At 43.3% G+C, this 24,086-nt stretch overlaps 1 protein-coding gene across 2 annotated transcripts; it reads right to left on the bottom strand.

Annotated features, from left to right (window-relative positions):
• Nucleotides 1-1,058: 1,058 nt before the first annotated feature.
• On the bottom strand, nucleotides 1,059-23,593 carry RNF19B (ring finger protein 19B). 2 transcript variants are annotated; one of them, XM_079988593.1, is made up of 9 exons: nucleotides 22,510-23,593; nucleotides 10,009-10,214; nucleotides 8,719-8,863; nucleotides 7,201-7,363; nucleotides 6,413-6,527; nucleotides 4,367-4,507; nucleotides 3,801-4,008; nucleotides 3,061-3,192; nucleotides 1,059-1,839 (listed from the first exon to the last, which is right to left on the bottom strand). In XM_079988593.1, exons 1-9 carry the CDS (start codon nucleotides 23,451-23,453, stop codon nucleotides 1,383-1,385), a joined length of 2,511 nt encoding a protein of 836 aa, XP_079844719.1. In that variant the 5' UTR covers nucleotides 23,454-23,593; the 3' UTR covers nucleotides 1,059-1,382. The 2 variants fall into 2 exon arrangements, with proteins under 2 accessions (XP_079844719.1, XP_079844720.1); XM_079988594.1 differs by having other exon boundaries at nucleotides 8,719-8,860.
• Nucleotides 23,594-24,086: the final 493 nt, after the last annotated feature.

The following is a 24,086-nucleotide window of genomic DNA, read 5'->3' as shown; positions in this document are numbered from 1 at the left end:
TGTGCACACAACACTTTGTATAGCAGATACCAGAAACTGCCCGGGCAAAGAGAATGGGAAACTCGGTTTTGGTTACTGAACAGTGAACTGCTGAACAGTTAAGTCGGAGCAAGTACATGGTACTGGATCCTCAGGATCTATACCACTTCAGAATGAATGTAGTTGTCACATTTTTAATACATATAACATCCCAAACATGAAAGCTAGTGTTATCAGGAGAAAGTTTCCACTTTCTACATGCAGGAAATGTTTGACACTGGGGAGCTTTCAAATACGCAAAACAAACCCACAAAGGCTTGAGGGAAATTGTACCACATAGTATTCCTACAATTTGGATCTCCACTTTGCCCTCTGAGAGGCTTTCACTCTAAACACCTCTGCATGAAGGGTTAAGGGTGTGTGGGTGGATGTGCATGTGCGCACAGAAAAGCAAAGCTGCTTATACAAGGACTAACAGGATGTGAAAGAGTCAAATAAATAAATAAATAAATAAATAAATAAATAAAATTTCCCGAAGAGCCTCCTTCACCTTTATGCTTCTGCTATCTTTCGCAGCCTTTTACACTCATTCCTGTTATACAATGTGGGGGTACCCAGTGGGGCTATTGCTACATGACATACATCTGTTCCACTTCAGCCCTCCAGTCACTTGCCACACTCCAGTTGCAAGCTGCATCAAGCTTTCCTCTGGACTCATTTCCTTCAGGCTATGCCTCCTAAATGAAGTGTATTGTTGTCAAGTGTCCTTATCACTTCAATAGTCTCAGAGCATTCAACACCACAGTATCACTGAGTGCTCTGTCATGATGCAAAGCAAACTTGCAAGTGCAGAGACTCAAGCAGCCTCTGGAGGGCAGCAAATTCAAACTTTCACCTTACTCTTGTTGGAAGTATGTGTGCCACACCCAGGCTTCTACACAGCAGCACTAATCAGACTGAGTTAGAGGTACATCACTTATGTTTTAGGGCAAGGAACAAGCTTTACCAAGGCAGGAGCGCAACAAGGAAAATTCAGAAGAACTTACTAGTCCTATGAAAAGGGAGGACAGGATCCACTATGAATGGCAACAGGAATCTTTATTAAAGGCGTTCTTTAGGCGTATGTTTGGCAGACATACGATGTACACGCACACTTTTATGTACACTCTTACACAACTCACAGAGCATCACCAAGCGCTTGAACCAATAAATTAAAAAAAAGAGAGAGATCAAGGGTTTATTATCGTGTAAGAAATGCCATTTCCCCAGAGTCAGGTTAGGGCAGCAGTCTGGGGAATCAGAAACAAAAGCCAACAATGACATAATCACCCCCACTCCTGGGTGGCCCTCACCATAGTAGAGGCAGTAACAATCAGTGTGCTTCTTCTCAGGAGAGAGCGGCCTCATACTCGGGCCTCAATGCACTCCAGCGTAGAGACTCTCTCCTCTGGCCTGTGCCCTTCTGCTTGGGCACACTGGCCAATATGGGCACTTGGGCTCTCAGCACCTCTGGCGTTTGGGGGATGCAGGCAGGCAGCAGTCTGGGGATAGGGGGAATCACATTCATCAGAGGTAATGTCAGGCACATCGTCCGACTGACTGTCTGAGCTCTCCAAGTCACTTCGGATGCTTTCAGGCTGTGCTAGAGTGATGTCCCAGGTTTTGCTAGCAATGCAGTCTTTTTGCTCACAGCTTTGGTGGTTGCACATCTGCTCCTGCTCTTCTTCTGCTTCCTCCTCCTCATTCTCTGCCATCTGAGTGTGAACATGGAGAGAATCCTCTGTGCTGCTCCCACTAACAAGCTGGTAATGGCTCGGCTTGGTCTCTATGTCCACCTGGATCTCCATATTATTACACTCTCTGTGGAAGGAGGAGCCCATGTGAGTTCTAGGAGACAACTTTTATTTCAGAACTATTTATTGCAATTCTGAAGTTCTGGCAAGCTAACATTTCTAATATAGTTTTTTTAAACCTACTACAAAATAAACAGTATAATACATGAACAAGGCCCCACAACATATTGCTATGTATCCCTGATGTGTATGCACTACCTGAGCCTGTGGCTAGAAAAAACCCAAAATGTTAACATCAACAACATTAAGTCACTGCTCCAATGTGGGTCCATATGTGTGCACAAAAACACACACTTAGACACATAGACAGACAGATGTTTTTTAAACACTGACAAAGTGCAACCCTGCTGGATCAAGCCAAAGGCTCATCTAGCCCTGTTCTGAACCTCACTCTTGCAGCCTGCAACAGCAGTACAACCAATTCAAAATAATGAGATGGCTAACTCCTGCAAGTGATTTGAACTGTCATCCTGAGTTTCAGCAGCCTTCCCTGATTCTAGGTCACACACAGAACTAAAGAATCCTGAAAACATTCCACATAAGTTTATGCAAAAGTTGTTGCTTCCAACTAGGTGCTGCAAGCCTATAAGAGCAGGCAACAGTTGAAGTACACTGAGAGCACATAGAAATATGTTAGCTGAAACAAAGTGACAAGAGAGGTACAGTGGACCCTCAGGTTACATTACCTTCGGGTAACGTAACGTTTGGGTTGCGAACATGGCAAACCTGGAAATGTAAACTTCCAGGTTTCGCCGTGTGCGCATGCACAGAAGCGCTCTATCGTGCCGCGTGTGTGTGCAGAAGTGGCGCCTCATGTTGCAGACTTTTCGGGGTACGTACGGACCCCCAGAACGAATTAAGTACATATCCTGAGGGTCCATTGTATCTGAAAATTTACTCTAAGGAAGTATCCAGTATTTGTATTCTTATGTCTTAAGCTTCCAGTTAATTTTTCACTACACATTAATCAGCCCCTGTAGCTAAATACTTCTGAATGATCTGCAGAGAATGATAGTCAACAAAGTCCACACCAAGCCACATTCATCCAACTTTCCATCCAAATCTGCCATACAAGAAAAGGCTCTTCTCACTAAATGAAGTTTTCCATAGAAAACAAGTTATGGTGACCTCCTGCCAACGTCTGTTGACAAGATCAGAACAAAAATGACGGGCTTTCTTCAGAGACCACTGACCACATTACAAACACAAACTAACTGCATTAACATACCTGTCTTGGGGGTTGTAAGAACTAATGATGGAGCCTGCCATAGCTCGCGTGCTGGCATTGTCACTGATGGCTCCAAGGCTGACCGAGTCCTTCGGGAAAATCTCTTTCTGGACATCAGCCTGCACTTCCAGCCTGGGCAAGGGATAGGAATTTATTAGGTTCTTTATACTAATGTAGCTCTCCCACCTCACTTGATGTTTGACTACACAAAGGAGTTATTTAATTCACAAGAATTAAGCATAAAGTGATTCAGTTTTAAGCAACAACTTATTTTGCTGAATTTTGCTTTGCCTGTTTTTCTCTAGAACAGGATTAGGTCATGTCTGTGGTCATGACTAACAGTTCCTGTGTAGCACGTTCCCATACATTCTACAGTCAAATTCTCAGCTGTATATTTGGTGCTGGATAGAGATTTGATTACACAGCTGCCTATTTCAGACACTGAATCAGAGGAACAGACCTTATAACCTTATGATTCAGGAGGCAAGTTTTCTTGTCATTGTGCCTATGGGATGTTAAAGCATGCAAGACAATGCATGACAAAAGGACAGAAAAGACTTAACCCAATTCATTTTTATTTCTAATCTAAAAGAACCATGAAGAAAAAACAGGGGACATTCTTGCATGAGAACACCTAGCTTGGGGTTGTGCAATACAAGCAAACTAGGTTTACTTATGACTGAGTCTCAAACCCATGATATCACACACAGGTGCTGTAGCCTAAATGAACTTTTAATTACCTGCTGTACTTTCCTTTCCCTCCCAAGAGGACTCCACCGCTCAGGGTGCCCCCCGAGAGCGCAGCAAAGCTGGCTGTCTCACTGTAGTTGCCCTGCATGACACTGAGCCCATCAGTAGGGCTCCCACTGGTGCTCAGCACACTGGTAAGGCCTTCAATGCTGCTTTCCCCAATGCTGGGATTCTTCAGAGCCCTCCAAGCATCCGCCACTAGAGACCATGAAAAATATAAGAAGGAACAAAACACAAAAGGTGACTTGACAGCAGCAATCCTACATTAGCCAATTAAGTTCTATGTAAACTAGCATACCTGGAAGCAAAACAATGAAGCTGAATGAATCTAGTAGTTTTAAATATTTTCGTCCCTATCAGTTTGGAGCAGCAAGTGAAGAATATGTACAAAGTAATGTGTTTGTAATGTTAGCAAGAAAGAGAAAGAAAATCAAACTGACCTTACAAGTTCACCCCATCAATTATCTAACCCTTCCACTTGCTCCTGGATACAACTGTTAAGCACAGTCCTAGTTGTTTTTCCCCAATAAGATTAAAACCACAGTTACTTCTTTACCTGTAATTGGCCCATCATCTTCATCAAACTCGATTTTGACTCCTTTCCCATTGGCTGTGCTAACTCCACAACCACCACCACGACACAAAGAAATTGGCACGACTCCATAAACATATGCCAACATAATAGGGACTCCAATACCTGGAAAAAAAGAATAAAAGTTAGTAGGAAACCAGAATCCTACAAATACAGGTACATGTCCTCTCTGCACGTTCTTCAAGGACAGGATGAGTGACATCTCGCTCAGTTATCTTCTTACCACCATGAAAGTGCTTAGTCAGAGACTAAGAACACTATCAACCGGAGAGAAGAGTAGTTTGCATAGATTACACAGATGGCTACTAGAAGAACAGCAGTAACATGTAAGTAGCTTGCCTTTCTTTCTTGCAGTTTGTGTAACCTCAGGAGAATGTCTCTTTCAACTGCAGTACCAGCACAAACTTTCACATCAAGGATTAAGTGAGCATAGTGGGAGCTTTGTAGTATAACAGAGACACCCAGGATATGCTGAGAAAATAGCCATTTCTCAATTGAGATTTGTGATTATAGGCTGTTTGACCAACTAGCAAAGCATGAAAGTTGAAACAACCAAACAAGAGAGCTTTGAAACCAGTTTGCCTTTGCACTAAGTCACAACAAACATTTTATTCTAGCAAAAATCCTTGATTCTATGAAGATAGAAGATAATTATGAAACTGACACCCAGTGTGTGCAAAGCAAACTTCCTGTCATTGTGGGTGGGGGAGGCAGGGAGATGAATGACTTTATATCTCGACTAAGGTAAAAACGGGAAATAGATTTCAATTAAAGGTGAGGTCTGGTTGACAAATCACCTTGTCCTCGTGAAAGGCAAAGCTTAGCAAGAGAACAGGGATAAATAAAATTCTTTTAAAAACATAATTGTTAAAGAGTGAGAAAATGCTGATCTATGGCAGGACTGAGGTGGAGGAACATGGGTCCAGAGGGAAAATATCAAACATTAAATATGACACAGGGTCTAAACTTTAAGAAGTAGTAAATATACAAAAGTCTATCCATTTTGCATAAGACCTCCAAGTGGAAGGGTTCTGTTCATTCAAAAATATCAAGTTTAGTTCCTTGGAGGTTATTTGGTTGGGATGTATCTACTAAACTGTGAGATCAAGGGACTGTAAAGTATGCTGAAGAGTTCTGATATTCTTCTCACCCTATGTCAGATTAGAAATGGAAGCATCTGTACTTGTTGTTCTGGGCACAGTGAAAAGACTCTTAGCACTGTAGAGATAGCACATAATACCAGTAGCAGGTATTGCGAATCACAACAAGAGATCTATAGAGTTGCAGTTGATATTAATGTAAAAGCAAACATCCTCTAGATCTATGAATGGAAACCATATCAAGGGTATCAGCAAAAGAAACCATATAAATCCACTGGGCATGGATAAAGGAAGCAGAGCTGCTTCTTTTTGAAAGCATGCTCTGTTGCTTGGACACAGTTGCCTATTTAAGTAATGTTAGGGAAGGTATTGACCAAGGCTCATTTTCAAGGAAAGACACACAACTTTTTATTGAGTTATTATTTCAAGCAAAGGAGAGAGTGACAACGTTCAACCTCATTCAGTGTGGCTTATTGTAAAAGATGCTGTGGTACTACAAAAGCTGGAGGGCATCATGCTGACTGCCCCTGCCATAGAAAACAGAGGTGGTGCATGGCAACATTAATATAAATGATAGAAAACTCCATAACTATATAGGGACAGGGAGGAGAAAGATAGTTTTGTTTTCCTGAGCTCTCTCAAAGGAAGTCCTTGGCTGTACCACTTCCACAATGCCAGAAGATTATTGAGCAGAAAGGAATTCACCACCACTCTGCAAAGCATGAACATTGACCACCACCACCCATCCCAAGTTCTGCAGATGCTCTGCAAAGGCACTGCATTGCATCCTGAACTGAAATATATGTGTTCCATGTAATTAAATTATAACCCATCTAAGGAGTGTTGGGGTTTGGAAATTCTTAACGCCACTGTCAGACTGTGCTTTCTAACACAGAACTCATCTACTTACCTACACTGACAGCAGCAATGACAGGCGATGCAATCACAGATAAGGTTACTCCACCAGTGATGGCCAGGTTCCTCTTGTGCTTAGAGGTTTTTTTCCCCTCATACCTGCTATGAATCTGATATAAGAAGAATCAAGGATAAAAACAGGCCTTGCAACACAAAGAAGAATGGCATTCTAGGAAGATGTTACCTATTGCAGCTCTTAATAGTTTATAGCAGAGATGGATTCTCCAGAAAAAAAGAAGAGAGGCTGAAGGACTCTCTAGAGGTGGAAGTCTCACTCTGTCCATAACTGGACAGGCTGGCAGAAATCAGAGCAGGGACCATCAACAAGAATCAATGCCACAAAATCAGCAACAACTTCAATGAAACTTACTAGGCATGCAAAGCCGCAGGCAATATGCAGTTGGGCTGGCCACACACGTGTTCTAAGGAAAGATTACCCACCCCAGGTCCCACAATGCAAACTTCAATTATCACTGAGATCTCTCCACCTCCAACCTAAGAGTAGCCTCCTGGATCTAACTATAGGCCCTTCTAGTCCAGCATCTTGTTTCTCAGTAGCCAACCAGATGCCAATGGGAAGTCCACAAACAGCTATGTGTACAAAAGCCCTCCTCCATTGTCATTACCAATGATTGATATTCAAAGGTATGGTGTAATATATTGTATGGTCCCTCTTAACTATCAGGGGAACCACCACCACTTCTGTACCTCCCCTCCCCCCTGCAAAAAAACCATCAGCCTTGTAGTTGGATTTAATTCAGCATATACAGTTATTATTCTTACCTTTCTCCCAACATAAACCGGGATTCCAATGACCATGGCTGGAATGGCAATGCCAGCAATGAGGGAAATACCCACTGGGGCACCAATCAATGTTCCGAGCTGCCAGAGAATCTTCTTTTTACGACTCCATGGCTTCTTGCCCCAGAATGTGCAACCAGAAGGGCTGCAAGAGATTTTATATTTGGTCTTCAGAGGAATAAGATTCAAAAATGGGGGGAAGGCAGACACCTCCCCACAAAGGTTCTACCAAACCTCTCCCCTCCTCTTCCTGTCCAAGTAGCTAAAGGTGTGTCTACAGCACAGATGGGGAACTGTTTCGACTCTGCGGCAGCGTTAGAAACTGAGATATGAAAGCTAGGAGCTAAATGGCACCTTAAATCTAGGTTATGCACACAACAACAGAATATCTAGGTGCGCTTTTTTAATAACAAGAATACAAAAATGAAAATGAATGAACGGCAGCTAAAAGTCTTATGTTCATTTTTCACATGGTCTAGTCCTCATCTGAAGACTGCAAAAAACAAAGCCATTCTTCCCCTGCCCACCCCTCTAATATTCTTAAGAGGGTTTCTTTTCCAGTCTTCAGAGAGTGGCTGGAAATGGGGAGGCAGAAAAAAGTCCTCCTTTCCTTCCACTGTGCAATTTTAATCTGAAATCTTAGGCTCAGAAACTGCTCTCGCTAATGAAATTCCCTGTCGCAAAACGTGCCTAGAACAATGGGAGTTTCGATTGCTGCTCTGAGGCATGCATTCCCTCGCTGCCAACCCTCCAAGGGCCACATGCCAGCAGTGGGGGGGGGGAGGGAGGGCACACTTTCTCACAGACACATAATACGCACACACATGTATGTACACAGTACACAGCCCCCCACCCCTGCAGCTGATCCATGTATAGTCATGGGTAAAAGAAAGTGCACCTCCTTTGAATTCTGTGGCTTTACATATCAGGACATAATAGCAATCATTTGTTCCTTAACAGGTCTTAAAATTAGGTAAAAACAACCTCAGATAAACAACAATACATGACATATTACACCATGTCATGATATGTTTAACAGAAATAAAGCCAAGATGGAGAAATCATGTGTGAAAAACTAAGTGCACCCTTACTGCTTCCACAGGAATTAAGAGGCTAAATAGCAGACAGGGGCTGCTAATCAAATGCCCTTAATTTATCATCAGCAAGTGTGCCCACCTCTATAAAAGCCAAATATTTTAGCAGTTTGCTGGCCTGGAGCATTCAGGTGTGTTTTAACATAATGCCAAGGAGCAAAAATGACAGAACGCTCTTAGAGAAGCAAGTGCTGCTGCCCATGAAATTGGGAAGGGTTCTAAGGCCATCTCCAATCAATTTTAAGTCCATCAGTCTACATTTCTAAGTATAAGAACACAAATCAATATTTTATCTTTTTTGATACTCCCACAGCACAGTATCTTTTGAGTAGTAAAGGTTTTGGACCACAGCAACATAGCTCTAGCAAGGTAGAGCAGCTTGAGGGCATTTTACCCTCCAACTTACCTGAGGTAATGCAAATCAGAGATTTCCTTCATACAAAGCCAGCAGAATTCACAGCCACATACAGCACAAGTCATGTGATTACAGCTGCCATCATTCATCTTGATGATGTAGGCACTGCAACGTGGACATGGCTTGATGTCATCTGCTATGGAATTGAAAAGGAGAACCCAGTCAAATTTTGTGCACCTAAATAAATCCCAAGAAGGAATTGAAAATCTTTGAGATCTTCCATTGTAAGAAAGAAGGTGAAAGAACCACCACAGTCTTACTCTTCCAGCCCATCCTCCTTTGAATGAAAAAAAGTGTTTAAATCACATGGCAGGTCAAGATTCAAAAACCTCATTGTTTCTAATTCAACTGACTGTGCTTAGGACCATGGCCTGACTCACTTATTTACCAAATTTAAATCTCACCTTTCCTTCAAGGAGTTCAAGAGAGAATATGCTCCTCCCTTCCACCCCCATTTTATCCTTACCACAATCCTGTCATATAGGCAGGGGCGCAGACTGAGAATGAATGTCTGAAAGTCACTTGGTAAGGTTATTGCCTGAGAAACTCATTCTTAGTTTAAAAGGGTAAGAGTATCCTGGGCCTGACAAGTAATTCATCCCTGATATTTTTAACAAGGCTGCATAGGATCATAGCTCATTATTACTGCAAGTCCTTTAAATTCAGGAGGTCCCAAATTCAGTCCCCGGCATCTCTAGTTATATCAAGTGATGGGGAAAGACCTCTGCCTGAGACCTTGGAGAGCCACTGCCAGTCAGATTAAACAACACTGGGCTAGATGGAGAAACAGTTTGACCTAGCAGAAAGCAGCTTTCTATGTTCCCAACTCCACCAAAACACACTGCTGTTGCCAGCATGCAATTTGAACAATGACATTTGATTTGAACTAGTTATGTTCAATAGTTATGTTATGTCTGAGGTAAAAGTTTTATAACTCACTTGAAGCAAGTGGGTACTTTAAAACAGAGGTGTGGAATCTTAGACCTCGGTGCTAAAAGCATCCCTCAAGGCCTCTCTATCCAACCTTGAGATTCTTCTCAGGCCACATCCCTTATTCTCCTCAAGTAGTTTTGCCTGTCCAGAATGTGTCCTTGAACTGTGATGATGCTTCCTGCTTGCCTAGATAGAGGAGTGTATGTGTATGTGTATAAACCTTTGCCTTTTACATTGCTGAAATTTAGCTACCATACAAAGGTAAAAGTCACGTTTACTTAAGTCAATCTCTTTCCGAGATCTTCACACACAACTGCAATAACTGGCAAGTAGCTCACTGGTACATACCTGGTCCAGATTCTTGTCCATAACTGAGGCCTGAGGTGTGCTTTGTCCGTACCCGCAGAGTTTGTGCTCTTTGTTGGCGGGCCATGTCGCAAGTTTGGTTTGGGTGCCATATCTGCTTGCAGTGATAGCAAAATTCAGTCTGGCAGCCTTCTCTCTCACACGTCAGTTTGGGGCAGCTTGCACATCCATAGGCAATAACAGCATAACTAAGCAAAAAAGTAAATGGCAGGACAGTGTTTTGTTTGGGACATGTATTGACAAAACTGGACTATGTGAAGTAAAGCCACACAGACAACTGTCTCTGTAGAAACCTACTCAGTCACAATTAACCTAACTTTCTCAGATTTACTACCTATATCTCAGCAAAAATTAAGGTAATTCGATGTACATCTACAATCTAACATATTGTTCTCTCCCTTGGTGAGAACAAGACATTTACTGACTTGCTTGTGTAACATTCTAAGAGCTCTAACCATGAGAAGCCTGTCATAATAAAGTTAGTTTTCTCCCCATCTCCCTTAATGGGCTTATAGTTAGTACTTTGGAAACAGAAGCACCAATTGGCAAACAATTTCTACCTGAGCACAAAAAAGAAGTCAGAAGAGAGGTAAAAAACAATTCCTTGTCACAGAAGCTACCCACCATACACAAAAAAATGACACAAGGAGGTTGTCTAACACTGTAGTTTGCATATTTTGTAAGGGTCAGAAGGATCACCCTTGTTACTCTTCTATTAATTCCCAAATAATTCAGGTTGCATGACTATTTCTCAGATCTTGCAGCATGAGAAATCTGGAATAGTCCACATGATTCACAACCTCTGGGAGCTGGAGAAACCATTTTACCCAAGTGTAGCACAATTAGAAAAGGTGACCATCACATACCTACGTGCCAATATGCAGATTCAAAAGACAGAAAAGGAGGTCCATGTACATCTGTAGGACCGCTTTATATTTCTAGTATACAAGAATGCCCAGTACCAGCAGAGAGGCACATTTAAATATATTAACTGGCACCACCTGTTATCAAATGGACTACCCTCAATTTATGCAAGTCCTCAACAAAAACAATTATGTTTCATCAGGAGATACAGAAATATGCATGACTACAGAGCATGCTTCCCTTCATTCTGCACTGTCAAAATTCAGGTAATTTCAACTTCCCCAGCTCAATCAAATTCTGCAGAACATGCAACCAGAATAAAACATGTCTAGGGTTTTTTTGCAATGTGCTTAACTTGCACAAGTTATTCTAAATGTAACATTCATTTCTTTTAGTGGATGTGATTCCAGAAAGCCATAGTTCTTACATGGAGGACAGGGCTGCTTCTGAGGGGAGGCCCTGCGCTGTACAATTTGTATGCAGCTGCTGGGGAATCTATACTTCCTTTTTGTCAGTTTGATAATCTCCTAGCAGGTGGGAAAAGAGGCTTTGACTATTCCAGCTCTTCTAAACTGAGTCCCCACTGGGCAATTAAGCCCCCTCTAGCCATTCCACCCCATCTTTATCAGGAAGCCAACTGCTGTCCTACAAGAATCATCTTTCACAAGGAGAGCAAGAGGACAGCTGATAACATCAAGTTCAATGACATAGTGTTAATGACAAACCTTTCAGTCTTGAAGGTACAGAAGCCAATAATTAATTCTCAAGACTCCTTTAATCCATTCATGTTTTGCCTCTTAACTACCCGCATTTCCACAGCCAAAACTACATTGAGAACAGAATCTGCAAGTGGGACCTGCAACAAAACACTGAAGTGCTTTTATTTAAGGTTCCAGTCAGCAAGCCAGGCCCTTTTCCAATACACTGCATTCCAATTCACATGCCTACACCCACCCTGTTTTCTGGGTATCTCCCCTCACTCCATCAGTTTTCAGCACCTACTGAGCAGTCTCAGTCTTCATATAACCATTTGGTTTTAGTGGATCTAGGCAGGAGGAGAGTCACTGTGGTTCATAAACTATCACTGCATTCACCAGAGAACTTCTCCCCATTGGAGCAGGCTTAGATGACCTGCACCTGTTGTTGGGCCAGATAGATTGGGGTTGCTATCAGATGTTCTACCCACCCTGCTGCTAAACAAACAGCTTCTCTGACCCAGCTGAAGGAGGTGTCCTTGACTGTGGTGTTAGTGAACCCCAGGACTGTTCTAGAGAATTCAAAGTTCATGCCTAATCTGCCTCTACTGGACCAGCCTCCACTGCATCCATGAAGCTGTCTCAGCATATTTTTGCACGGCCTGACATACAAGATGGGATATAACTTTGATTTCAGTCTTTGCCACAGGGTGTGAGAGAGATTGTCTGGAGATGTGAAGGTATTGTTATAGCGCTGCTGTTAGATCATTTCTTGATGAGATTTGGTGTCATTTCTTATGCAGAAAGAAACTAGATTTATTTTTCTACTTGATTCTTTGCATCCCTCAGGTCTGAATACTGAAATTGATTATAGTTGCTTTCTCTAAGTCATTAATAATGCTTGTATATATAACACCTCTTTATGGATAAAGTTTGTTTTACATTTGTTGTTTTAAAGGGGTAACTTTAAGAAAACCTCACAGCTGCAGATTTCTGTCACCTGTAACTAAAATCAATGCTGCGCCTGTCTATATAATCTTACATTGTAACAGTTGTTGTTCACTGCAGAAACCACTAAGTTAGAAATTCTATTATCTTGATACTTCATATATGGTATGTACTTCTATAGCACAATTGTTTATATAATTTTAATTTGTTAAAATATGTTGAATTACGACATTATATTCATTTATATTACTTAGAATATGTACAACGGATGAAGCCCATGAGAGTGAAACAAGGCATTATTCCGGAAATCCTTGTCAACACTGTGGAACTGTAGTACGCTCCAATTTGGACTTTATGAACATATGTGGAACAGAAACTAGAAGACATTGGTCTTTATGAATGAACTGATTTATTGGGACTTCCATCTATATTATTGCACTTTGTGTGCTGTTTATGTGCAAGATAAACATTTGATATTGTGATAAGAATATATAGGAGTATTGTTTATGTGAATGCATAGCCGGTTACGTCTTGTGTGTTTGTCAAATGTATTTCACGTAACGCAAGCCTTGATGTTGTTTTGCGAGATTTGGTGTCATGACAAAAATCCCTCCCTGCAAGCGTAAAGGGTCTATCAGAATGGTCTGCCATTGAAGACTTATGGAATCCAACTGATTCTTGAATGCTCTGGGGATGTTTCCTGTCTTGATGTGGAACAGTGAGATGAAGCAGGCTATCAGCAAAATTGCCCTCAAGCCCTCTGTTTGACACTGTGGAGCCTGAGTAACACTGTGGTTCTCTGCAGAATTTCAGACAATGACATAGAACAGATGATAGGTAAAGCACATTTGGGCTAAGATGTGATGTGAGAGTGACTGAACATAATTGTGCCTATTGTGTGGTGGTGAAGGCACCAAAGGCTTAACTGGCTGCCACCATTGTGTCCTCAAGTATGTCCAGCAGATCTTTTCAAAGTGGCATGTGCTTTACTTATACCTGCTCCAGCAAAAAGTAGGCTGGGACCCTCTGAGGCCTGCTGTAATAATTTTGCTAGGCACCAAGTAAAGGTAAAAACATTCGTCTCCACAGTGATCTGAACACCAAAGTTAGAAAGGATATTGGTGAGGTTTCCAACTCATCATCTGGTTTAGTCCTGTAGGATCAGTTTCAGCTAAAGAGGACTGAGGATGTAGAAAAGATATTTGTAACAGTTTGTCCTACCATATCCTTGCCCATCAAGGCTAATTCAAGCTAGCAGGAATGGGCTGGCAAGGAAAGTCCAGGGATTGGTGAATGTGTCATTATGCAATGGGGTAGTGCCAGACAACCTTAAAGATGTGTTGTGTGACCACTCCTCAATAAGCCCTACCTGCAAACCAAGGTTTATGATTAACTACCTCCTGAACACAGGTTCTCCCTTTTTAGCCAAATCAAGAATGGTGGAAGTCCTAACACAGGCTTATTGGAGGATACTGATTATCTTGAGCCATTCCAGACTGGCTTCAGGTCATAATATCCGCCCGATCAGCTTTGTAAGATACAAGTTGAGGGCACGATATTGCAGTGGTTCTGGTCCTATCTATGGGGTTGGTTCCACAGCTTCCTTGCAGTTATGCTATGGGTACTGCAGGGTACTATTCTATTGCCAATGCTATTTAACATCTAAACATAGCCATAGGAGTGGTCATTTGAAGTTTGGAGGCAAGTTCTATTTCTCTACTACATTTGAGTCGTGAGTGTCATGCATGACCTTCAGAAACTGAATTTGAATCTATCCTGGCATTTGCTGCTAGCCTCTTGTTTCTGCCAAAGTTTTTAAAGTGTAAAGCAGATTTTTATATAAGCAAGTCACTGGTTACATGGTATAGACGGTACAAGAAAGGTTTAGATGCATGGCTAGGCACAAGTGAACACACTGAACTAACAAACGGCATGCCCCATGAGCCTGTTGTGGAGGGGGGTGCTTTTAGTGTGTGTGGTAAGGAGCTGGAGTCTTTGGAGTGAGCAAGCAAATTAGCATTCCCCTGAGTGGGTTGGAACTGCGGTTTATTCATGCAGGTGCCAGTACCTCCATGCCCTTGAAGACGGAAGTGGAGTTGGCTCTGCATCCAACCTACTCTGTTGCCTCCCCAAAAGGCAGCAGCTCATCACTAACAGGAGGCAACATCAGAGGTGGTTCCACAATAGCAGAGGTCTGACTAGAGGCAGCTGTTACCACAGAAGAACAACATATCTCTGTCAACCCACTCGATCCCTCCCCTGAATCCAGCTGTGCAGTCACTACCCCCCTCCTTTAGTTGAGATTCCTGCATTACAGGGGGTTGGACTAGATGACCCTCAGGGTCCCTTACAACTCTGTAATTCTATGATTCAATTCCGTGGGATCCCAATTTCATCTTCCACAACCCACTGGAACCCTTCTCTATATTTCCAAACTTCAACTCCCCAAGTTCTTATTTTTCATCTGGATTGGACCAACCGCTCCACAAGACCTCCACAGGACTCATGGCAGAATCCTTAATGAAGTACATTGTGGGTGGGTGTTTTTGAGTCTGGAAATAGGGAAATCTGCCAGTTCTAGATGGGGTTGGACTCCTTTTGGAAGGACAAGTGCACAGTTTGGGGGTACTCTTTAATCCATCTTTGTCACTGGAGGCCCAAGTGACCTCAGTGGCAGGAAATGCCTGGCAGGTCTGCTAAGTATGATTACAGGGATACCCAGCTACTGTGATCAACATGCTGGTAACCTTACAATTGGGTTACTGTAACACATTCTATGTGGGCTAACCTTGAGGTTGGTCTAGAAGCTGCACCTAGGTTGCTGAAGCTTCCTACTGCACACATGTAACATCAATAAAGAGGGATCTGCAATGGCAGTTCATTAGCTGCTGAACAAAGTTTTAAGTGTTGTTTTTGACCTCTGAAGCCCTAAACAGCTTGGGAACAGATTACAGTATATTCAAGACTCCCTTTTCTTTATAGTCCATCAATGACACTGTGTTATTTGGGTGGGGCACTTCTGACTGCACTGCTTAGTTGGCTGGAGGGACAACTACTATGGCACCCATTTTGTGGAATAAGCTCCCCATGGAGATCAGGAGAGCAGTGGTGATAGGATAATTTCACAGATAGTTAAAGACCATTCTGTTTATCATGACATTTTCCAACAGCCAATCTTAAGATATTTTTGGGTTCTAGCTGCTGAAAAGATGTGACTATCTAGTATTTTAACAGTTAATTGTATTTATTTATTTTATTTATTTGCATATTTTGAACTGCTTTGAGGTGCACAAATTTATAAATAAAAAGCTGTATGTATACAAATTTAATATAGTATAGTATAATATAATATAATGAATATAATATATAATACAATACAAGTCAAGTCAATAAAAATCGATATAGAATCCTGCTTCTACCTTGACCTCAAGTACCAATCTGCCTACCACCTTTCACTTCCACTGACTGAATGAGAGCTAAATACATGCCCCACCCTATTCATGCTCTGCTCTACTCATTTACTGGTAATTCTGCCAACACAATGGATTTATTTTAATGCCCTGAAATTTCCCCCTCAACCTCAGGGAAAAATACAAAGCAACGAATGTCAGACAGCAGCACGAGCTGACTACAATGAAAAAGGTAGTTCCAGATTTGTATGCAGATCTAACTGTGCACTAGAAGACCAACATTACCATGGAAACACACCCTTGTGTTATGTCTGCAGTTTACCTCCCTAGGCAGAATAGCTAAGCTTGCCAATTTATGAAGATGCTTGAAGCATGGGTGGGATGCAGAAACCATGAGGATTTTGCATGCTATTTTTCTCAGAACATGCTTTTATTGCAGTCTCACAGAGAAACTGAACTATGAAACCTATGTGACAAAGATTTTCTACAAAACATGTGAGAAGCAGGGAGAAAGAAATCATATGCATCGTTCTGAACCCACACAGATTACTGACAGCTCTTAGGTACTACTTCAGGCAGCACATATGCTATCTTGGCACCATGTACAATTGACTTTTGTGTAAATGTGACAGCTATTCATCAGAGCACATGCCCTATCCCACTGTCTCTTCCAAATGTTTTTTACACATAAAATCCCCCACCTGATAGGTGAAAAATTGATAGCTGCTGTTCAAGCAAGTGATATGCAAAACTGCAGCTGGATTTTGTACAACCAATTTTTTTGATACTGTATTCTAACGGTATTACTAGCACTAGCAGCTGCACTGCCTGCTTGTGCTGCTCACCAACCCACCTAACAGCCCCCCACATTAACCCCCTAGAGCAGGGGTCAGCAAACTTTTTCAGCAGGGGGATGGTCCACTGTCCCTCAGACCTTGTGGGGGGCCAGACTATACTGGGGGGGTTAACAAATTTCTATGCCCCACAAATAACCCAGAGATGCATTTTAAATAAAAATTACACATTCCACTCATGTAAAAACACGCTGATTCCCGGACTGTCCATGGGCTGAATTTAGAAGGCGATTGGGCTGGATCTGGCCCCCAGGCCTTAGTTTGCCTACCCATGGGTAGATCTGTGCTCTTTCTCCATCTCTCCCTGCCTCCCAAAAATTCTATGAAGATTCAACAATTGCAAAGGGGGAAGGAAAAGCAACAGTTAGGGCATGGGTAGGCAAACTAAGGCCTGGAGGCTGGACCCAGCCCAATTGCCTTCTAAATCCAGCCTGCAGATGGTCAGGGAATCAGCGTGTTTTTACATGAGTAGAATGTGTCCTTTTATTTAAAATGCATCTCTGGGTTATTTGTGGGGCACAGGAATTTGTTCTCCCCCCCCCCCCCGCAATATAGTCCAGCCCCCAAGGTCTGAGGGACAGTGGACCAGCCCACAGCTGAAAAGGTTTGCTGACCCGTGCCCTAGAGCTTCCCCTTCCCACCCCATGCAATTCCAAAGCTTACTTTTCACCTCTCAAACCCCATTCCTGATGCCAGTTCTCTCTATTCTATAGACTCACTTTGAACTCATTTCATCTTCACCCCCTTGTCTGTGCCTCGTCCTCTTTTTTGTGCAACACCCTTACATACAAACCAACCGCATGGTAATCTCGGGTACCTTCCTCTTCCAACACAGAGCAACTAAGCACCTTTTTCACCTTCCACTCAATTATGAAGCTATTCCCTCCTATTCTGCAGACCCTTTCATGACTCTGCTTTAGTCCTCAACCCCATTCCCATGCCTCTTACTACCTCTTTTTTGCAACCCCTTTTACACTCCTATTTTTACCATCACCCCCTTTTTTATTCCACCCTCATCCTCACTTTTCTCAACTCTCCCTTACACACAGATCACCATTTGCATGCTTTCTCAACTCCCCTATTCTGCAGCCCCCTTTGTGGACACACACCATGATGATATACATTACTGCAACTTTAAAAATGAGTAGAATCTTAAAACCAAGACTGTCAGTTGGGCTGTTCAGTTTTAAAGGATGTTGTACATATATAGATGTTTGACTGTTAACAAACTAACTCTTCTAAATTACTACACTGAATCTTCACTGAACTTCATGTTGAAGACAACACATGGTATCAGGAGTGACATACATTCTGTGAAGCTACTGTGGGATATTTGAGGGCTCAGCATCCTTTATTTCTCTGAGGAATGGAAGAGAGAGAAGTTTGAGTTCAGCAACAAGGAAAAAATACTGAAAGAGGAAAAGAGGTTGTTTTAAACTGGTAAAAGTTTGAATAAAGCTGTGGTGGAGTAACCCTGGGGTGGTGGTGGTTGTGATTTTAAACAACAACAGAGGTTTAAGTAAAGCAAGAATGGAAGACCACTGAGGATTTTTGCTTGTTTTAAACCAAATCGGTTTTAAGAAAGAGAACAAGCAGAGATGCATACAACACAGAAGCTAACAGCACAAAGCTAAAGCAAAGCCTTTCAAAACTCCCTTCTCAGTGTACTCAAACCCTGTTTTAAACTACCACTTTGCCCCACTCAGTGTCACCCCTGCTACTCTACTCAAACTTCTGCCATTGTTTAAAACCACTTTCCCCCTCATAATGTCTCTCTTCTTCTTTTTTTGCGACCACGCCATGGCAACTTTCTGCGCAACCTGCCTGTAACTTTGCCCCTTACCCCACCCTGATTTCATGCAAATCCAGGATTGTGATGAGGCACTACAAATGGGGGCTACATTCTTACATTGTTATTATATACAGAGAAATGTAAAACATAACACTTTAATATGGAAAAGGTCTGGTTCATTATCTCCTGCCTGTTTCCAGACTTTTGGCAGGGGTGATATTTCATTTTTAAATGAACTTCTGAAAATTTAAGAACAGTGTATTTTTTAACAAAACAAAATCTAGATGCCAACAGTGAACATCATGAAACCTACCAGTGTCTCAAGTTTGTTACAAAGGATACAGTGCTGAAGCTTCTTTCAGAATGTTTCTGGGTAGTCTTCAGGGTCTCTATGTACAAACTATTAGCTTAGAATACAAGGCAACCAGATAGGATATATTTCATTTCAGTGTTAAATAGCACACTAACCTTCAGAACCCTGCCACAGAAGTAGCACTATCTCAAATAAAGCAAGTTGGCGGGCATCTATCCAAGAGCAGAGTGTTCCATCAGCTTGTTTTATGTTTCCTATCAAATCTGATAAACTTTGCATCGGTTGAATAGAGGAAACAGTTAAGTGATAACCAGATTCTTGCTAATTAAGCAAAGCAGAAAAACTGCCCAAGAGTATTTAGTGGAGCTACCATGTGGGTGGTATGCTTGCCCACCTTCCTTTGATCTCTAATTCCTCTAATTATGCAGTACAGCATAATTTGGGACTGCCCAGCAACAACATATGCATGACAGAAATCAACAGAATCAGAAGCAATTACAACAATTCCAAGAATATTCTGCAGTGCCCAGTACGTTACAACTTCCCTTACCCCATGTTTTAAGATGAATGTTCTAAAGGACAACTTAAAGAATCATTGCTTGTACTTTCCATGCTGTCTTAAGAGAAACATTGGGAGGCTGATTTAAAAGAAAACAGAAGTGAAAGTAAAACAAGACTTACTCAAATCTCATTCTGACTATGGTAACTGCCAAAGGCTAGGCCATTTCCCAGTTACCCAACTGGATGTTGAATCACAATGATTCAACATTTCACCACCTGCATCCCCATACATAAAATACTTTCTTACCAGAATGTGCAAGTTTCTGTTCTTACTGAAAGTCATTGTTTACAGTTTCCTCCACTATTGTGAAAGGATAGCTTAAGGCTGCTGAACTTCTCAGCATACAGAGGGGCTGGGAAAGACCCACAATTCCCTGGCATTTTAGAAACAGGAACTTTTCAGTAAAAAAAATCCCACCACAAACCTGAAATACATGCAACACTTGTGATCAGAAAATTTCAAATCAAACTCCCCCTGCCCCTACTTCCAAGGATCACCCACTCCTCCTCATCTGTAACATCAACCCCACATCTATAAATGTTCATTAATACTTAAAGAAGATTCTCAGGAAAATAAATTTTACTGACAAAACGATTCTGAGCAAAGTCTACCTGCAACTAAGTAGACAGGAATGACACAAAGTACAATTCACACCTCACTGCAGGACCTAGTTAATTAACTACCATCAGCAGTGCCAGCCAGTCCTTGCCAAGGATTCAAGCCACAGAATGATTTGGGAGTATCTAGATCACCATAAACTGGGACTTTCCACAGCTGTCTGACACATTATCTTCCCTCTTGATGGGCCACCCCTCCTCTATTACTGAGACCAACAAGTCATAGTCTACAAGGTAACAATAAACCACAGCTTAAGATTTGTTAAGGTCTTTTGAAGAAGGGCAGTTTATTACTAACCACCACCACTCATGGTTTCTTAGGTTTGTTTATGCTCCTTGTACTGGGGAGGAGAAATGTGGGATCAATCAAGCAGCAGGTACTACTCGTTCATGCTAAACCACTATAACCCAGAGATCCCAGCTTATCTTTACATGCCAACACAAAGTGTTTGAGATAGCATTTCCATTTCATATAAGTATTCCTCTTGAGGATTTGATAGCCACAGCATAGAGTGAACTGTTTCATTATAGTCTGCCCTTTAATAAATTTCTAGAGGCACAAATCCTTGTAAATGCAGTTAGTTTTGTTTACACATACATGTGCTTCCCTCCATTACTTATGTGTAGCCCTCCATTTACAGAGGGAAAGACAGTCCTTAATAAACACCTCAAACTTTACAAGATATACTGATCTTGTAAAGTTTGTGTCTTCCACGTGTTTTCAGTCTGCACCAAGATAACTGATCTTATACATACATCCTATTTCCCTTCCTACACTGTGACCGTGTTCAGTATTACCCAAGCCCTGTAAAGAAAGTGTTTACTCAAGAGATGCAGCTCCCTGGGTCCTCTAAAGGTTTAGACTACAATTCTATGAGGAATGTATATGCTGATTTGCTGGTTTTTAAATACTTAACGCAGGTTCTAGCACATCTTTGGCACTTCCAAAGTACCTGATAATGAAAGTTTTGTTTTCATTTTCACTTTCACTCACACCTATTCCTTTGCAAAATTATAACCATTAGGCAGCAAAAGTAGCTGCCTTAATGAGATTGGAGAAACTCCTTTAATAAGGGCTGCGAATGACTGGAAGAAGCTAAGTGCATTCAAATTGACACTTCATTGCTGGACATAGTCCTGCTGGTGCACTGCATGCACTTGATCAGCAATGCTTTAGTCTTAAAAAATTCTGCTGTTTGCCACCATTTCCCCATGGATATTGAAAGAGACAGTGTGAGCAGTTTGGGAACAGGGCACTTACTTGTCTCCCTCTGGACAGAAAAAGTCAGATGAGGCACCATTGTTGAAGCAACATTCCCCGTACTACACTTAATTTCTATAGGAACATGGAGCAGTCTGGGCTCCTTTCAGAGGAAGGGCAGGATAGAAACTTAATAAAATAAAATAAGTGAACAGTAGTTAAAAATACAATACTTATTACTGCATACAATGTTCTTAGTGTTCAGGTGTTTTTCAAACACTCCTACAAGTTGGAAAAAATATAAAATAATGATGTTAACTTTATTGCAGATAAGGGGCTAAAGCTAAATGGCTTGCTATGACTGTTCATGGCAGGTGAGATATGAACTATAGACACAATTATGCACTATTTCCCAAATGAAGCAGCAGTGTGTGAACTAAACAAGAATATAAAATCTGCAAAAACCACCTCTCCCACAAAGCCTCTGGGCTTAATTCCCAAAGCCCTTATCCCCAACAGAAAAAAGCCAGAGGATGCTCTTCACACCCCTTTTTCTTATATTTCCATCACTTTGCCATTTTCTCTCTAAACTATCCACTTTTAAACTGTAAACTGTTGATGGCAGAGTGACATACCATTTTTGCTCATTTCACTCTAATGCACCATGTATTGAGCTGGTACAGAACATTGGCTTGGCTACAAAGACAATATTTAGTCAATGCAAAGGCACCTCCCCTGCACCTTTAAACTTTAAACTGCAGCTAGGGCTCAGTGACATGACCTTTAAAAAGAGTTCTCTCCCTAGTAGTGCATGCCCGTCCGTGAACCTTGAAACCTGGTACACACCCTGCCAATCATGGCTGGCCCCAATCGAAGTACTGGCTTGCTTTCGCTCTGAATTGGTGCAGGACTAAGCAGCTTGGAATCATGCTGTTCTAAGGTTTAATGTCCCCCACTGGCAAGAGCCCGCTAGGTGGTGCTGTCTGGACCTCACCCACCCCTATCTGTAACATGGGGGGCAAGATCCAAACCGGCCAACCTTTCCAGGGTTGTTGTAAAGATCACAGCAGGCTAATGCAGATAAAGCAATTTACTTCCCATAACGGCCACCAAAGTAGCAGCTGCTGTTTTTACTTATTATTATTATTTTTTATTATTATTATTATTATTATTATTATTATTATTATGCGTGTCCTTCCTCCTGCCCCTGCCTTTGCTCTCTCTCACCCGCAGTCCGGGGCCGGGCACCACCTGCAGTCCGGGTCGGCGGCCAGGCAGCGGCGGAGCATGAACTCCTCATACTTGGCGACGAGGTGGGGCGAGTCGCGCAGGAGGAGGCGGATGTCGGCCGGGTTGAGGCGCTCGCTGCACTCGGGGCAGCTGATGTTGACGCGCGACTCGGTGATCTCGATGCGCAGGTACTGGCGGAGGCACGAGCGGCACGAGCGGTGCGGGCAGGAGAGGAGGCGCGGCGCGTTGCCCGCCGGCTGCCGCACCAGGCACAGCGGGCACTCCAGCTCCGACGGGGAGGACTCCTCGCCGCCCTCCTCGCACTCCGCACCACAAGACGACGACGAAGACGAGGTGGCGGCGGCGGCGGCGGCATCGCCCTCCCCGGTAACCGCAGCCGAAGGAGCAGGAGGAGGCTGTGGCGGCGGCGGCGATGAGGGCGGCGGCGGAGTGGCCTGGGTTGATGCTGCGGTGGGGCTGGCGATCGCCGCCGCCGCCGCCACCGCCTCCACCACCGGGGCGGGCTTGGCTTGAGGCGGCTCTGGCTTGGCCTTGGCCTTCCGGCGGCGGCGGACTCCGGCCCCGGAGGCTGAGGACGAGGCGGCCGAGGCGGCGGCCGAGAAGACGCTTTGGAAGCTGAGGAGGCGGCGGCGGCCCCGGCTGGTGCCGCTGTTACTGCCGCTGTTGCCGTCACCTCCTCCGCCGCCGGTGCCTCTGCCGCCTCCTGCTTGTCCTGAGCCGCTCTTGGGGCATTTGGCCGGCGGGGCAGCCGCGTGGATCGAGGTAGAGCGCGGCGACTCCGAGTCCTTCTCTGAGCCCATCGCGAAGGAGAGGCGGACAGCCGGAGAAAGCGGCGGCAGCGTCGCCCGCTCGACTCTGCGCCTCCTCTGAGGTGAAACGAGAGAGAAAGGGGAGTGAGGCGGGGGGAGGAGAGAGCGCATGCGCGGCCGATGGCCCGACCAACCGACCCACTGACTGACTGCTGAGGTAACCCAACCGCCGCCAACGGCCTTCCAGCTCCGGCTGCGCAGGCGCAGGCGCGTCAGCTCCACACAACTCGCTTTCCTTACCCAAGCTGTCTGCTCCTTTCGCAATGCGCATGCGTCCCAAGCGGGGGAAGGCGACTTAGGAACCAATGTATTTTATGTAATTACATGTAATGCAGGCGTTGTGCTTTGAGCCTACGAGCTGCTCATAGAGAGTGAAGGTCCATAAGGAAGGCTCGTGAGGCGCTCTCAGTCTCAGAGGGTGGGCAGGCAAAGCCTTGTTTCTCTGTGTGTGCAGAGTTCATGTGAGCCTCTGCTATTTTTGCCTTTGATTTGCCTCCCCCCACAAAAAAGACAGTGTATAAGTCTTATAAAATAAATACTGGGCCGGAAGATGTTCAGGTTGAGGAATAGCATCAAACAACTCTAGCTGGCTCCAACGCCTTTTTTTGGTGGGGGCGCTAAAGTAGGTTTTCTAAATGCCACACGTTCCAGCTGCCACCCCAAGCCCCTAATTTTGCCCCTCTAGTTGACAAAGGGTGTAGGGCACAATCCTCAACATATGGGCAATAGCAAAGCACATGCTTG

Source organism: Podarcis cretensis (genome assembly GCF_951804945.1).
Source record: "Podarcis cretensis genome assembly, chromosome: 8".
Lineage (NCBI taxonomy): Eukaryota > Metazoa > Chordata > Lepidosauria > Squamata > Lacertidae > Podarcis > Podarcis cretensis.
The sequence above is the reverse complement of the archived record's forward strand: the minus strand, read 5'-3'. Positions and strand labels throughout refer to the sequence as shown.

Coding starts and splice junctions, on each gene's coding strand:
- RNF19B (XM_079988593.1), bottom strand. CDS start 23,453: ATGCGCTCTCTCCTCCCCCCGCCTCACTCCCCTTTCTCTCTCGTTTCA. Junction 10,215..22,509: donor TGCCCGGCCCCGGACTGCGG/GTGAGAGAGAGC, acceptor TTTTTTGCTTAG/TTATGCTGTTATTGCCTATG. Junction 4,009..4,366: donor AGATGATGGGCCAATTACAG/GTAAAGAAGTAA, acceptor CATGGTCTCTAG/TGGCGGATGCTTGGAGGGCT.